Source organism: Tiliqua scincoides, chromosome 1 (assembly GCF_035046505.1).
Source record: "Tiliqua scincoides isolate rTilSci1 chromosome 1, rTilSci1.hap2, whole genome shotgun sequence".
NCBI classification, from domain to species: Eukaryota; Metazoa; Chordata; class Lepidosauria; order Squamata; family Scincidae; genus Tiliqua; species Tiliqua scincoides.
The window spans coordinates 282,618,529-282,634,267 of NC_089821.1; the positions used below are offsets into that span (position 1 = coordinate 282,618,529).

The 15,739-nt window shown below is 42.0% G+C and overlaps 1 protein-coding gene across 1 annotated transcript in view; it reads left to right on the forward strand.

The window, feature by feature from the left end:
- The window catches only part of BBOF1 (basal body orientation factor 1), a 29,029-nt gene that overhangs the window by 11,509 nt on the left and 1,781 nt on the right, over positions 1 to 15,739 (forward strand). Inside the window, exons 6-10 of the mRNA XM_066623957.1 lie at positions 3,310 to 3,380; positions 3,599 to 3,743; positions 6,514 to 7,007; positions 11,009 to 11,113; positions 13,778 to 13,846. Coding sequence (XP_066480054.1) covers positions 3,310 to 3,380; positions 3,599 to 3,743; positions 6,514 to 7,007; positions 11,009 to 11,113; positions 13,778 to 13,846 — 884 coding nt within the window. The remainder of the gene's footprint in view (positions 1 to 3,309; positions 3,381 to 3,598; positions 3,744 to 6,513; positions 7,008 to 11,008; positions 11,114 to 13,777; positions 13,847 to 15,739) is intronic.

Genomic DNA, 15,739 nt, shown 5'->3' on the forward strand with positions numbered 1-15,739 from the left:
CAGAGGCCAAGGTTTCCCACTTGTTGAGGTCCATTCCTAAGGCCTTCAGATCCCTCTTGCAGTTATCGTTGTATCACAGCTGTGGTCTACCTGTAGGGCACTTTCTCTGCATGAGTTCTCCACAGAGGAGATCCTTTGGGATCCTGCCATTGCCCATTCTCACGACATGACCGAGCCAACGCAGCCGTCTCTGTTTCAGCAGTGCATACATGCTAGGGATTCCAGCATGTTCCAGGACTGTGTTGTTTGGAACTTTGTCCTACCAGGTGATACCGAGGATGCGTCGGAGGAAGCGCACATGGAAAGCGTTCAGTTTCCTCTCCTGTTGTGAGCGAAGAGTCCAGGACTTGCTGCAGTACAGAAGTGTACTCAAGACACAAGCTCTGTAGATCTGGATCTTGGTATGTTCCGTCAGCTACTTGTTGGACCAGACTCTCTTTGTGAGTCTGGAAAACATGGTAGCTACTTTACCGATGCGTTTGTGTAGCTCGGTATCAAGAGAAAGAGTATCAGATATCGTTGAACCAAGGTACACAAAGTCATGGACAACCTCCAGTTCATGCGCAGAGATTGTAATGCAGGGAGGTGAGTCCACATCCTGAACCATGACCTGTGTTTTCTTCAGGCTGATTGTCAGTTCAAAGTCTTGGCAGGCCTTGCTAAAACAGTTCATGAGCTGCTGGAGATCTTTGGCAGAGTGGGTAGTGACAGCTGCATCATCGGCAAAGAGGATGTCATGCAGACATTTCAGCTGGACTTTGTACTTTGTTCTCAGTCTGGAGAGGTTGAAGAGCTTTCTGTCTGATCTGGTCCAGTGATAGATGCCTTCTGTTGTAGTTCCAAAAGCATGCTTCAGCAGGACAGTAAAGAAAATCCCAAACAAGGTTGGCGCAAGAACACAGCCCTGCTTCACTCTGCTTCGGATGTCAAAGGGGTCTGATGTGGAGCCATCAAAGACTACAGTGCCCTTCATGTCCTCATGGAAAAACCTGATGATGCTGAGGAGCCTGAGTGGACATCCGAACATGGGGAGAATCTTGAAGAGGCCATCCCTGCTGACCAGGTTGAAAGCCTTTGTGAGATCTATGAAGGCTATAAAGAGTGGCTGTCGTCGTTCCCTGCATTTTTCCTGCAGCTGTCTAAGGGAGAATACCATATCAGTGGTGGACCTGTTGGCTCAGAATCCACACTGCGATTCTGGATAGACGCTCTCTGCAAGTACCTGGATCCTCTTTAGTGCAACTCGAGCAAACAGCTTTCCTACAACGCTAAGGAGAGAGATACCGCGATAGTTATTGCAGTCACTCCTGTCATCTTTGTTCTTGCACAGCATCTTGACGATGTTTGCATCCCTCATGTCCTAGGGTACTCCACCTTCTCTCCAGCAGAGACAGAGGATTTCATGCAGCTCAGTGGCGATGATCTCTTTGCAGCACTTTAGGACTTCAGCAGGGATGCTGTCTTTCCCAGGTGCCTTGCCAGAGGCAAGGGAGTTCAGGGCTACGTGACACCAGTTGACACCAATCACTGAGGAAAAGGGGAGAGCTCTAGCAGCATACCAAGCCTGTCCCAGTGAGCGCAACCTGCAGGTCCTCCGAGCTGCTCGCAGCAAAGTCCAGCAAACTGCCAGGAGATGTGCTAACAACTACTGGCTCCAACTCTGTTCCCAGATACAGATAGCAGCTGACACAGGCAACATCAAGGGGATGTATGATGGTATCAAGCAGGCCCTAGGTCCAATTTGTTGGCATCCTTCAGTCTCGGAAGACTATGGTATCGCGCTCTGAATAGTGTTCTGGAACAGAGTGTCCTCTCCAGTGCGCGAAGCCTGGGTAAAGTAGATATGGGGGATAGACTGTTACCCATGCAGCAAATCCCCCCTCTCCACATCGCTGAAATGGTCCAATGGAAAGGCAGAAGCCAATACGGTTGGTTCCAGCGGCGTCGCAGGAGTTGCCAGAACGTGACTGTGTTCAGCCATGAACTGCCTCAGGGACTCCGGCTCCGGATTTTGCCTTGAGGTTGACTCCTGAAGCCTTTTCCATAACTGGATGTAGCCACAAGGCAGTGGAGGTTTGGGATCAGAGTTTTCCTTCTCTCAGATGAGCTGCCTTCCCAGGCTGACGAGTCCCATCTACCTGGTGGCTGTTTAGTCGCCTCTTACGACAAGTATAGCCAAACTGAGGGCCTATTCTTATCCCCAGCCCCCAGGGGACAACCCCCTGGGGACAGCCCCCTAGGTCCAACACAGAAAAGAATTGCCCCTCTGAAGTCTGCCACAGGTGAGGTCATCCAGGACTGGGCGCAGCGGATGGGACGCTGGGTGCGGCACTACTCTGAGCTGTATTCCAGAGAAAATGTAGTTACTGAAGAAGCGCTGAACAACACTGAGTGCCTGCCTGTGTTGGAGGAGCTTGACAGTGAACCAACCCTAGAAGAACTTAACTGGGGATATCCTAAGTGAAAAAAGTGCCATTTCTACACGATGTACATTTGAAAGCATAGTGAGTGCCCAACAATTCTGAACTTCATGGACATGCCCTTAATAGAGAAAAGGAAGGTATGGTACTGATCTAGATCTGTGATGCATTTCCATGTTTCATGTGTAACACCCTCTGTTGCTGAAATCATTAAGAAAATAGGTACAGTTGTCAGAGATGTCAAGGAATCTTTGCTGTTCTATCTTCTTCTGCTTTGGACCAACTGTAGCATCTGTTACTTCTCTTCCTTCTAGATCAGGGGTGCCTAAACCCCAGTCTGGGAGTCACATGCAGCCCTTGGGGGCTCCCAATCCGGCCCTTGGGGAGCCCCCAGTCTCCAGTGAGCCTCTGGCCCTTGCTGGAGTCTTGCTGGAGCTTGTGCTGGCCTGATGCAACTGCTCTCAGCATGAGGTTGACTGTTCAACCTCTCACCTGAGCTCTGGGATGAGGGCTTCCTCCACTACTTGCTGTTTCACATCTGTGATGCAGCAGTGGCGGTGAAGGAAAGCCTGGCCTTGCTTTGTGCAAGGCCTTTTATAGGCCTTGAGCTACTGCAAGACCTTCATTCATTCATATAAGTTCCATCTCTAATAAATTCATTTATGTAAATTTATTCAAATTTTAAATTAAATTAATTCTTTTTTCCCCAGCCCCACCCCGACAGTGTCAGAGAGATGATGTGGTGCTCCTGCCAAAATGTTTGGACACCCCTGTTCTAGATAATGCTAAACAATTTCTCCATATACTCTTAAAATCCAAACACTATTTTGCCTGGCTTTCATTCCAAAATCTCTCCATTCTTATGTACTTACCCCTGTCTTCCTTTCAGCAACGACTAGAAAGAGAAGCAGAGAAGAAGATCATAATGCTGGCAGAAAGGGCCCACCATGAAGCAATTGCGTAAGTCTTATCTGATTTCTCTGTTCCTTAATTGTTAGGAAATCCTCATGGCTACTTCACTTCTGATAACTAAATATGGTGCTGGACTCAACACTCACCCATGAATGCTGTCTCCAATCAGCTCTTCTTGGGTTTGCAACTTGTCCAGAGTGAAGTATTATGGTTAATACAGGAAGTTGGTAATGTCAACTGCTGAATTGTCCCTGCCTGTCTTTCAGGCAGTTGGACAACTCTGGAAGAGCAGTTTTTACGGAGAATGTTCGTCTTCATGAGGCTCTTGGATACCACATGAAAGAAGCAGAAGAATTACAAAAATCCAAGCAAAAACTGGAGGAGGACAATGCTTTTCTCTTGCAGGAGAAGGTTCTTGTTATGACTTTCTCTCTTAGTTTTTTTCTTTAAAAATGTATCTAGAAATCATGTATGTGCAGGTTCATTTAGCACTTTTACTTCTGCACATAGGAATACAGGTTGAGACTCATTATTCGTGTGGGTTCCATTCCAAGCACTCACATGGATGGCAAAAAACGCACTAAAGCAAATCAATTTAAAAAACAATGTTTCTTTGCTCCAGTGATTTAAAAACAGCCTTGCTGACCTTTGTGATGTAAGAAGAGTCCTTAAGAAGACAATCCATCAATCAGTCCTCTTCCAAGGGCTTAGAAAGTGTGCTTCACTCAGTCCCTCCCTTCACCAATGCAAAGTAATCACCTGTGCTCAGGGGGAAGGGAGGGGTCGCCTGGAGAGAGAAGAATTGATGGATTGTCAGCTAGCTGCCCCCCCCCTCTTGTTAAAGGATTGTTCAGGTTTTTTTAACTGAGTTTAAAGGGATACATTTTTCCCGTTCTCCAGGGATCAGCACATTCCTTCTCATTTGCAGGGGCCATTCATGTTGAGTCAAATCTGTATTTAAATAGGCTGGACCTGTATTTTTTAAAATGTCTTCACATTTGGCAATAGAAAGCTGAGACTCTTCTACCTTCTTTGTGGAATTGGAAAGTCTTCTCCAGAGGAAGAGCATTGCATAATCGCCTACTTATTTCTTCTGAACAAAATAACTAACACTGTTTTAAAACACCTATAGCAATGGCATATTATACAATGGAGATGATAGAGCTGTTGTAACTATATGTTTTATTGATTAGTTGTTTGACTTGCTGCTCATTTATTTTAATGTAAATTTATGCATCACCAAATGCATAAATGCACCAAATGGCCAAACTCGCCACTTCTGTACAATAGAAAAGTGGTCCCTGTTCCGCCTGGGCGCCATGTGTAGTCCTCCACAATCAGGGGACAGGGACACTCTGGGCAGTCTCTGACACAGGGTTGGGCAAGTGACCTTTTCCTTTAAGAGAGATTTTAAACTGGTTGCTAAGTAGAAGAAGACTGAGGGTATTCAGTTGTGGCTAATTGGTAATTTGGAGTATTAAATCTGGATTTGGATTCACAGAGAGGCAGGACAGGAGAAAGGAAGCTTAGGCTAGCATGTCTGATGCTAGAGCATTTTAGAAGGCAGCTGATGGAGTACCATGCTGCTGCTGACTGTACTGCAATGTTGGTAATTCAGTAATCTGACGATCCAGTAGATAAGCTAACTTCTCTTGTTTTGAATGCTACTGTAAATGCATGATACTAATGTTTATAGAGTAACAAGGAGGGCTCCCTTAAGTACTAACCTTTTCTTGTAATACAGTTCTTCTATTTTGAAGTTTGTGCAATACATTTTATTGACCAAGGGAAAAAAGTACCGGTTCGCTTATGGTGTTATAAGCGAACCACATTATCCTCAAGGGTTAAGTGGATTCGGCTGGTAAAAGAAGGGTGTGGGTTGCATCCTGACAGGGTTTGGAATTTCCCCTAATCTCTTCCTGACTCTTTGGGTGATAATCGTGACAGTTGTGTCTGCTGCCCAACGTACCAGAAGCCCACACGACAGGATGTCTGGCAGATGTGACTGCCAGAGCATCCCTGTCCCCTGATCATGTGGCGCCTGGGCAGAATGGCAGACGAATTCGTCCAAGCCCCAGATTTGGGTTGGGGTTCAAGCAGTCCTGCTCCATGATGTTGTTTTTAGGATTTTGAAGAAAGGCATAGTTTCTCAAGTGGGAGACAACTTACAATTTTAATGGAACAAAATATCTATTACTGTTTGAGATTATAATTTGAAATGATGGAATATATATAGTAATTCTAATTACAGTAATATACCAGAGACAAAATAAGTTTTGTCATCAGAGATCTAGATTTCAAGGACATAGTCCCGACTCAGATGTACCAACAAAACGTTACAAGCGTGAGCTTTGACTTTGTTCTCCCCCATGTACCACATGCGACTGAAACTGAGAATGCTGGGTCAGAATCCATGTCAGTATGGCCCAATTCAAAAGTAACAAGAACTCATGGTTCAGGAATGCACAAGGGGAGGAGATTGAAAGCTTCTTTTTGTTTTGCTGTACATTGCAGTTTTCTGTTCTGTCTGAAATTGGGGGACTATAGTTTATTCAAACCAGGTAGTTGTTAAATCAGGATATTGCCTGCTTTGATATCCTGGCTTCCTAAAGAACTGCAGTTTGACCATGTCGCAATTTCCCAAGTTTGGAACTAATGGGAAAGTAGAGTTTATAATCAACTTAAAGCTTTTAGTCTTCTCCCCTCATGCATTCCTGAACCATGGTTGTTGTTACTTTTGAATTGGACCATAGTGACATGGATTTTGACCAAGCATTCTCAGTTTCTGTAGTACTTCCAGCCACAAATACCACAAGCATTCTCAGCCTGTGGTACTTGTGGCAAGAAGGAAAGCTATAGAAAAGAAAGCTATAGAAATACAAAATATCAGCTCGCCTTGCATACAGACTTAAGTTTGGTTCATCCTTCCAGTTTCTTGTTTATCAGAATCAGCATAGATAAGAGAAATCCTGTTTATCAGAATCAGCATAGATAAGAGAAATCCAGCCTGTCTGTGTAGTGTGCATAGTCACAATCAACCTGAGATAATTAACCCAACTGCAAAATTTGCCAAATCGTTGAAACTTGCTATTCTGTATATAACCCATAATTATTATTGTTTTAAAAAATTGTTGTGGGGTAAATGCAATACATCAAGTAACTATTTTTTTCTTTTTTTAAGGAAGTCAGTGGAATGTTGGTTCAGGAAAAGATCAAGCAAATTACTAAACAGAAAGCCACAATCCAGGAGCTGCACAAAAGGGTGAAGAAACTAGAAGCTGCACTTAATCTCATGGCCAGAGAATTTAAAACTGAAATTGAAAATACTCAACATAAGGCTATAATGCAGAACCAGACAGGTCAGATCGAAATTGAGAAACTGCAGCAGCTGCTGGAGATGAAAGATAGAGAGATGAGCAGAATCAAGAAATTGGCCAGGAACATCTTGGATGAAAGAACTGAGGTGGAAAAATTTTTCTTAGATGCTCTGGAACAGGTGAAGCAGGAGATCATGACCAGCAGGAAGTGCTACAAGCAGGTGGCCCAAGCTGCCTATCAGAGGAAAATGATGGCAGCGTTTGCAGGGAAAGAGGAATACCCCAGAATCAGAACATTTAATGACAACGCACACAGCACAAATAGTGTGCTAAAGGACCTTCAGGAAGCAGAGAAATGGTACATGTGATGGCAATGCTGAAATTCTAGGTCTGGTCACCTTGGCTATGTTTACATTCCTGTGGAATAACATACCTCAGCTTGAAGTGCCTTCTGGGAGGGGAAGGAAGTGATTCAGTGTTGCACTTGAATAGGGAAATGTAGCAACACCTGCTGCTGAAACAAAGCCAGAACACAACTGAAGAGAAGTTCCTGAATCTAAAAAGGTTTCACTTGTCCCTTAGGCGTACACATTTTCAAAAGTGTAAATTGTTCTACTAAGCCTTATACTACGGAGATGTAAAGCAAAGCAGTCTTTGCAGTCTATTTTAACTGTTTTTGAAGTAAAATTTAAGTTGCATTTCTTATATCTTTGGAGGTGAAAATGCAAATTATATTTTAAAGAATAAGGGAATAAAAGCACTTTCAGATGTCAGTTGCCCATATTCTGGGCAGAGGCAGGCAAATTTTGCCTTGGACACTCCACTGTAGATTGCAAAACTGCACTGATCCCATAATTGTGGACTGGTGGCAAACCAGAACAGGTCTAAACACTTTACAGGTTTGGTCTTTAGGAATGTGTTCAAAAGTCACATTTGACTTCTGAATTCAATTAAGTGGATGATTATATTAGTAGTAGTAGTAGTAATACATAGTGATGTTCATGCACATGGACCTTTATAAATAATGAGAACATGGGTCTCTGTCGCAGAGATGCCATGATCCTAAGAGAAAATGAAAAATTGCCATTTCATGTTGTGGTATTGCCAAATGATGTTTCTGAGTAGCATCTGCACTTCCCTAGTGGCACTTTTCTTCAACTGAAACTTACTGAATGCTGGATGCATTTGTTAGTTCATGCTTTTGACTTGGCTTGCTAAGGAGGTTGCAGCGGAACATGGCTTACTTATTTGTTTCTGCCTGGGCACAGTAGAAGAACATCCTTTCCTTTATCTAAGCAAAGACCTGTAGGGTAGCCCCTAACCTACTGTTTTCAGAAGTGAAACACATAAGTAGATCTGGAGTAAACAAGTCAGGAATGCTGTAAAAGGACAGTGCTGAGTGTGCACAGGAGAAGGAGGATATTCACTGCTTATGTAAGCCAGCAGTATAACTGCATCTGGAAACAAAAGGTAAGCTTGAGTACACCTGAGACAAAATTGATGGCTTGTCACTTCTACATTTTTATTAAGAGTCATGTCTTAATTTTTCATTGTTGTAGTCAGAGACATCTGAAAGTGTGCATCTGAGCAGAAGCATCACTAGGGTTTGCGTCACCTTCATGATGGACCTCATCCCATACCAGATCATACATAATAAATTACAATATTGTACACATAGCCTAACTGCAGTAGCATCATTAGGGTTGGTGTAACCCCCATTAGCTTTATTTATTTTAATATATAACAGTGCAGGTCACCCAACAAATCAATAACCAGTAAAAAAAACCAGTGGTGAGCTTGATGACATTCACAAAACTGAATAAGAGTTCTAGTGTTAGCTCTGATGCATGGAAATGAGTCAATTCATACTAACACCTTATTGGTTCCCTGCTGTGTCATAATAACACCTTATTAGCTCTCAGAATAATCAGTCTCATTGGTCAGTTCTGAGTTAAGAATACTTTTTGGGAACAATCCTAACCAGGTCTACTCAGAAGTAAGTCCTATTTTGTTCAATGGGGCTTACTCAGGAAAGTTGGTTAGGATTGCAGCCTTAGGGTGCAATCCTAACCCCTTATTTCAGTGCTTTCCAGCACTGACATAAGGGCAATGAAGCTCCGAGGTAAGGGAACGAACATTCCCTTACTTTGAGGAGGCCTCCGTGAGTGATACCCAACTGCAGGATGCAGCACACGTCCCACTGGCACAGCTATGCCATGCTATGCTACGACATAAGGGGTTAGGATTGCGCCCTTAGTAACATAAGGTAGTTGTGTTTTCCTTTTCTGGTTATTTGGCCATAACTTTTGATAGAGTATAGATATTTCAACATGGTTTGTTTAATTGCATTCTGCATTAAATTATATAAGTGATGTATAACATAATGGTGGTATTTGAAAATACGAAGATTTTCACAATTTTGGTGAGTAGTGATGTTAGCCCCTGAGTGCAAGTCTAAACCCCTGCATCACCCCAGCAGTGCCACTGCATCTGAGCAGTATTGTCTGTGCTGAAACATCTGAGAACCTGTATATAGGCATAGAGTTGTTACAGCTGTAAGCAGGGCAAATGTTTCCCATTTTAACATATTGCCTTTAAAAAAAAAGACTCTGGACTGTTCCTGAGGATGGAGCTTAAGTCTGTTCCTTCCCCAGATTTATTTAGATTGCTTTTGCTTGCTTTACTATTTCTCCTTTTCTATGAATGTGCAATACCACAACTATTGAGAGAGATTTAAGAAGCAAAAGCAAAGATGTTATAGGAAGATTTGTTTTAAGTGATTGGTATCCTGCCTTTCCCACTGAATAATTGGAGTGCTCAAGGTAGCAATGTTAGACAAAAAAAAATCCCACTGATAATCCAGCCAGATCTGGCCCAAGTTCTTCCTTTATCCTATAAACGGCAGTACAGTGTGTTCTAAGACAGTGGTATTCAATCTGGCCTGAGGGCCCTGGCCTCTTTCCCCTTAAGGGGTGGGGGCGGGGGGAAGGCAGCAACCCGATCCCCAGGATTGCCTTGCTCAGGGGGCTGCAGGGTCTGGGATGCACTCACTGGTCCCTGCAGCAGCCTTCCTGGGGTTCGGGGAGCCCTGTGCAAGTGTTTGCAGGGCTCCTCAGGCTTCCGAAAGTGAAAGTGGAGGGATCGCACTCCACCTCCGCAAAACCGGAAGTGGAGCACGATTGCTCCACTTTCACTTTTAGAAGCCTGGGGAGCCTTGCAGACGCTCGCGCAGGGCTTCCTGCACCCCCAGGTGGCTGCTGCAGGGACTGGTGAGTGCATCCCAGTCCCTGCAGCCCCCGCTGCCTCCCTTCCCTCCCCTGCAAGGACTTACTGCGGTTTCCAAAATCCCAGAGAGTTTGAAAACCACAGTTCTAAGAGGTAAGATCTCTTAGAAGATACAAGATCACAACTCTGAATGCACTATGAGGTACATCTTGTCATCCTCACTGGCACAGTAAGGCAGTGGTTCCCAAATGTTTTTGACAGGTGACCTACTGGGCCATTGGCTGTGGCTGCCCTATAATCCTATACATTGTATAGGGTGGTGGGTTTTTTGTGAGAATTCTGCAGCTCCACTGGCTGGTTTCTGTGGCTCCCTGGGGAGTCACAGCTGGCAGTTTGGGAACTACTGCAGTAAGGGATCCTGGGCATGTCTCTTAGATTTTGCATTGCTTTGTACTACTTCAAGGTTTAAGTCAAGAATGATCTTAGTGTATTTTAGAAAGAGGCTTTTATGAACAACGTATTCCTTAACTATGAAATTTCACATACTCTACTGAGGCATTTTATATTGGTAATGGTAAGGTTACAATTGCACTAGTTGATAATCTGCTTCTAGTCTGAAGTGCTGGTTTGACCCGTCCGTTCAACTTTAGTGACAAAAGGATAGTGACAATCCAGTTTTCCCCTAAGTTTGTAGACATCTTGGTCTTTACTGGTATGGATATTTTTAAAGGTATCCTTCATCTTATATTTGGACTATGAGCCCTTCATTATAGGCTAGCCAAAACTGAGCATAGTAGCTTATATGCTATTTATATAATGCATTCCAATGGTGTATCAAAGAATCAATAAAAGATTAAGATTTAGAATACCTGAAGACATTTGAACTTTTGAATAAAAACAGTTGTTTATTCATCTTACAGTTTTTTCTACTTTTATAGAATTTTTTAAAAACCATTACACGATCAGTATAAGGTCATCTTATCTGTGCACTCAGGGCTATATGAGTGAGTAAAATCTGTAAGTCCAGTTAACTCTGTATATGCTGAAGATAATTTGTAAGCCCAATAATTGCAGATTTTATGTTGAGTAACAATGGTTTCTTTTTAAAATTATCTTCTTACCTATTACCTGTAGGACTAATATTCAGAAGGGAAAAGTGGATATTTCTGAACTCACCTGGGAGCAGAAGGAAAGTGTTCTGAGGTTACTCTTTGCAAAAATGAATGGCCTCCGTCAAAGGTAATGTCCTGTTTGTTATAGAGAATGAAGGTTGTAAAACTCTGGGCTATCTACTGGATGGACCCTTGTCCTGTTCAGCAGTTGTGGAGAAATGGGACCAATTGGGCACCTTGAAAAAGACAGTATTAGTTTTAGTGGGTTCAGAGTGTGTTGCCTGCTCCAGGCAGTTTGCCTGTACTAGTCATCTACAATGTGGAATGGAAGAAAAAACACACGTGAACAAACTGGAGATGCTTGCGGCTGCAGGGCCTGATAGTGCCTTTGTAATATTTAAAAGTGATAATTCATAATAGGAAGCCCGAATTTGAACAGTACAGAATGATAAAGGGATGGGGAAGCAAGTTTTCATTGTAACTACATTGAAATACTGTGCCTTTTGACTTGGGTGCTTGTAAAAAAGGACAGCTTACGTAGTGTTTGACAAATGACGCCAATACTGTTCTTTACAGAAAACTCAAGTGATAGAGTGACTACAGGCAAAAGTGTTTGGCAAAGTTACTGGCAGGATTAATTAGTAGCGCTGGAAGGGTAAAAGGTTTTTCCTAGTTCACTGTTGTAGAAATAGTCTGAGGAACAATGGTTAATGAAGTTAATTTTCAGCAAGTGGTGACAAATTTGCACCGACATTCATTACTATGTTCTGTGCAAGAAAGGGAGCACATGTTTGATAAAGCAAAATAGTCCATGCTACCCTTAACAGCAGTAATTGCGCTTATACTGTCATTTTTATGCTGTAATGTTTATAACATTTGTTTCAGTAACTATGAATTATATATTTTAGCAGTTATATTTTTTCCAATACTGCATTATGTGCACACAAATGGAAACTGTCTATACAAGTGGTTCTCAAACTTTTAGTGTCAGGACCCACTTTTTAGAATGAAAATCTGTCAGGACCCACCGGAAGTGATGTCATGACCAGAAGCGACATCATCAAGCTGGAAAATTTTTAACAATCCTCGGCTGCAGTCCTATCCACACTCACCCAGGAGTAAGCCCCATTGACTACCATTGTCAAAAGCATATGCATAGTAACCTGTTAAAAGTACAGATCTGTCACATTTCCCCAAATGCAGTCACATCAAGTCCAATATATTAAAAATAAAATATTGAAATGAATGGGGACCCACCTGAAATTGGCTCATGACCCACCTAGTGGGTCCCGACCCACAGTTTGAGAAACACTGGTCTATAGTGTACCGAACATGACATGCGCCCAGTTTTTAGGAGGGCTGTTTCTTGTGTTACTACTCCCTACTTATGTACTGAAAATCAATATAGGGGAAAGGGTCCAAAAAATGAAAGCAAACTCACATCTTTGTTATGTTAGACTTTGTTATGGAGAATCGGAAGACTGATTCATAAGTTTGTGGATATCACTTAAGCCATTTCTGTCCAACGTTCTTATATACAATAGGGACCAAGTGTGTACACCTGTGGACTGGGCAAAAATGGGTTAATGTGTGAAAATTCAATTGAAAAGCAGTGTGTTTCTATGAAAGGTCTGTCTTTGATCATTCATACATGCAAGTCATTGTGATTGACATGCATATGTGAGTGGGTCTGAAATATGCATTTGCAAGCTCTCAGATCCTTCTCTAGTGGTCATGCATTTCAGTTTCCCATCTGAATATTTCCCATGCTTCATGGTATTTAGCTGTGGCTGTTTTTTATTGCTTTTTCAATGCATGGTTTCATAACAGAATATTGAATATACAGTGAAGGTTCCTTTTCCCCCCCAATGGAGTTATATCATATCTGCCAGTGGCTGACTTCCAGAGGGATAGTGATGTTAGATTATGGCAGCAAAAACATACAGCTTTGTTAAAGACAAACAAATTAGTTGCAGCAAAAACTTCTGTGAATGACAGTTTACTTCATCAGATTCATAAAGTTAAATCCTCAGTAGGCAGGGGAATTGGCACACATGCAGATTTTTTTTTTTTCAAACAGCAAAGGAAAACTGCACAGGAGTGCACCAAGAATGCTCTTGTAACAAGCTTAAAAATTTACAGGATAAGCATGGTGACAACTCACAACTGTTTATAACCTCCTAGCAGTTCTAAATGAATTCTGTAATGTGAGTGGGAGTGCAAGGCTCTACACTGTCCTGGTACACTGCCTATAGCTTTATGTCTAGTTTTGCATCTTACTGGTAGTCATTTATTCAAAACTAGAAAAAAGTTTTTTTTGTTGGTGGGGTGGGATGGAGGGAACAAAAAAAATATTTTGCTTTGCAACTGGTTAATGAGTATGGTTCAGCACTGGGAAAAGAACTTCTCCGTGGAAGTATGAAGTCTCCAATAGCCCTGCTTCCAGTATTGAATTGTCATTGGTTATATTACTGGATGTTGTCCTCCATGTACAAGTAGGAAAGGGTACATTGCAAAATTGTTGTTGACAATTTTCATATTTCAAAAGAAAAGTTTAAATAACCTGAAGAGAACACACACACAATTGCTCTTTCTCTAAGTATGTTGCAAATGTGTTTAGTGTTGCTGCATCTCACCAAAACTTGAGCTCAGTCCATATGAGAGTCTGATAACGGATCAGTATCATTTGTAGTTGTTTGATATAACTCTCATGACAAAGAAAAACCATAAGAATGGAAGAAGTTTTAATAAATGTCCCACTGAACTGAAGATTTCTCTGTGTGTTTCATAGGAAATACAGTCAAGCTTTGGTTCCTGTAGTTCCATCCTATTTTAAGTTTGCAGAAGCACAAAAAACTGGGTAAGAGATTATACATATCTAGTTATTAATAGAAAAGGAGTAAGATTACATATTTGAACATCCTACAAGTTGAACACCTCTTCTAAGAGCTAACTTTTCTTTAGAGTCTGGATAAAGGTTTTCATTTACACAAGCAGTTAACTCTGATTTAGGGTGTGTACAAACAACTTTTGAGAAACTTGGAGATTGCACTTTGAACTGTTCACATTTGGCTTGCTCATTGATCTTATTCATCTGATCTTGCTATCTATTGAATTGTTTGTTGGTTGTATGTCACCTTAAACATTGGAAAGACAGCTAACTAAATAATCTGAATGTTTAGTTTTCCTACGCCACTTTAATCCTTGCTCTAACCAATTTTACAAGTTTATAGTAGCACTTCTTGTGAAAAACCAATACTAACTGTTAGCAGTACAGCCAGCAGTATTGTAGTAATTGCATTTATTTTTGGTGCAAGTGCATATTCAATAGTGTATAACACCCTTGGTGACTAAGTAACAGAGTGATCAGGCCAGTTTCTAAATTTCTAACCACAAGCACTCCCCAACTTACCGTATGTAAGGATTTCATTCTGGACAGCCTTATGTAAGTTGGAACTAGGCTGTACAAGCTGCTCACTCTGTAACTGTCACCTTCTCTTGCCCCTTCCTCTCTGTGGGCTCTTTAAATGAAATAGGAAATGTGGAGTGTGCTGGGAATGATCCCAGCTTACAAAGACAGCAAGTAGCAAGCTTACTGAGTGGCAAATGATGAGCACAGTTGACTGCTCTTGAATAGCCCACTCTGCATATACTTGAAATTACATGAGGTTTACATAAGCTGGGGGAGTGACTTTTTATTTTTGTACGAAGTACTTTAAAAAAGGATATGTACAGGCCCTTCTGTTTATTTGCAGCCCCCACAAGAATACCAAATGGACATTACTTGTAGCTCTTCGCTCTTTTCTGTGGGAACATTTAACTTACCCCGGTTGTTGTGGGAGCCACTGCAACTTCCAACTATAGTATGCCAATGTTGATTCAGTTTCCAGAAAGGATGAAGTCTTCTGGAATTATCTGCAGCATGGCTGCTTTACCTGTTATCCTGTTAGCACTGGAAGATCCATGCTGCAGTGGCTGCAGCACTGGCAGCATAATGGAGCCTAATTTCTATCCAGCCCCCATCAAAAGTGAAGATGAAAGATTATATCTGCATATCTCATGCACAGATATATATTCCAAGATTTAGAGGCATGTGATGATGCCAATACTCAGAAGTAAGCCCATTGTGTTCAGTAAGACACTGTAATCCTATCCTATTCACTGGAAACAACCATCTCATGGGAAGCAGAGTGAAAGGGGAGACCTGTGGCTGAGAAAAATGGGTGCTGGGTGCAGGGATAGAACATGTAGTTAGATAATACAGGCTTGGTCCTTCTTACTATTAAAGAAATGAGGAAAGGGAGACAAGTGAAACAGTGAATGTATAGTGTTTACATGTAAGCTCATTTCCTGTGAAAATTCTTCCGCATTCCTGAGTTTCCTAGTGGCTTGTCACCTTTTTCCGTTAAAAAGAATCTTGGTTACATAAGCAAACCAATCTACCATCATGGCTAGTTTTAAATTTGAAGAAACAGCTGAATGAATTTGTTTATCAGATATCTGCTGAAGAGTAACAGCATTTAGAATAGTACATATTTACTCAGAAGTAAGTCCTACTCTGCTCAGTAGAGCTTATTTTTGGGTAAGTGCATATAGAATTGCAGCCTTAGTATTTGGATCATTAAGACTACATCTACACTTTACCTACTTCTAGGCTTAGCTAGTTTTGGGCCCTAACAGTTTTGTCGGCAAGTCTGTGATTCACTCTCTAGAGTAGGTGTCTTAAAACCCTGGCCCAGGGGCCACATCCAGA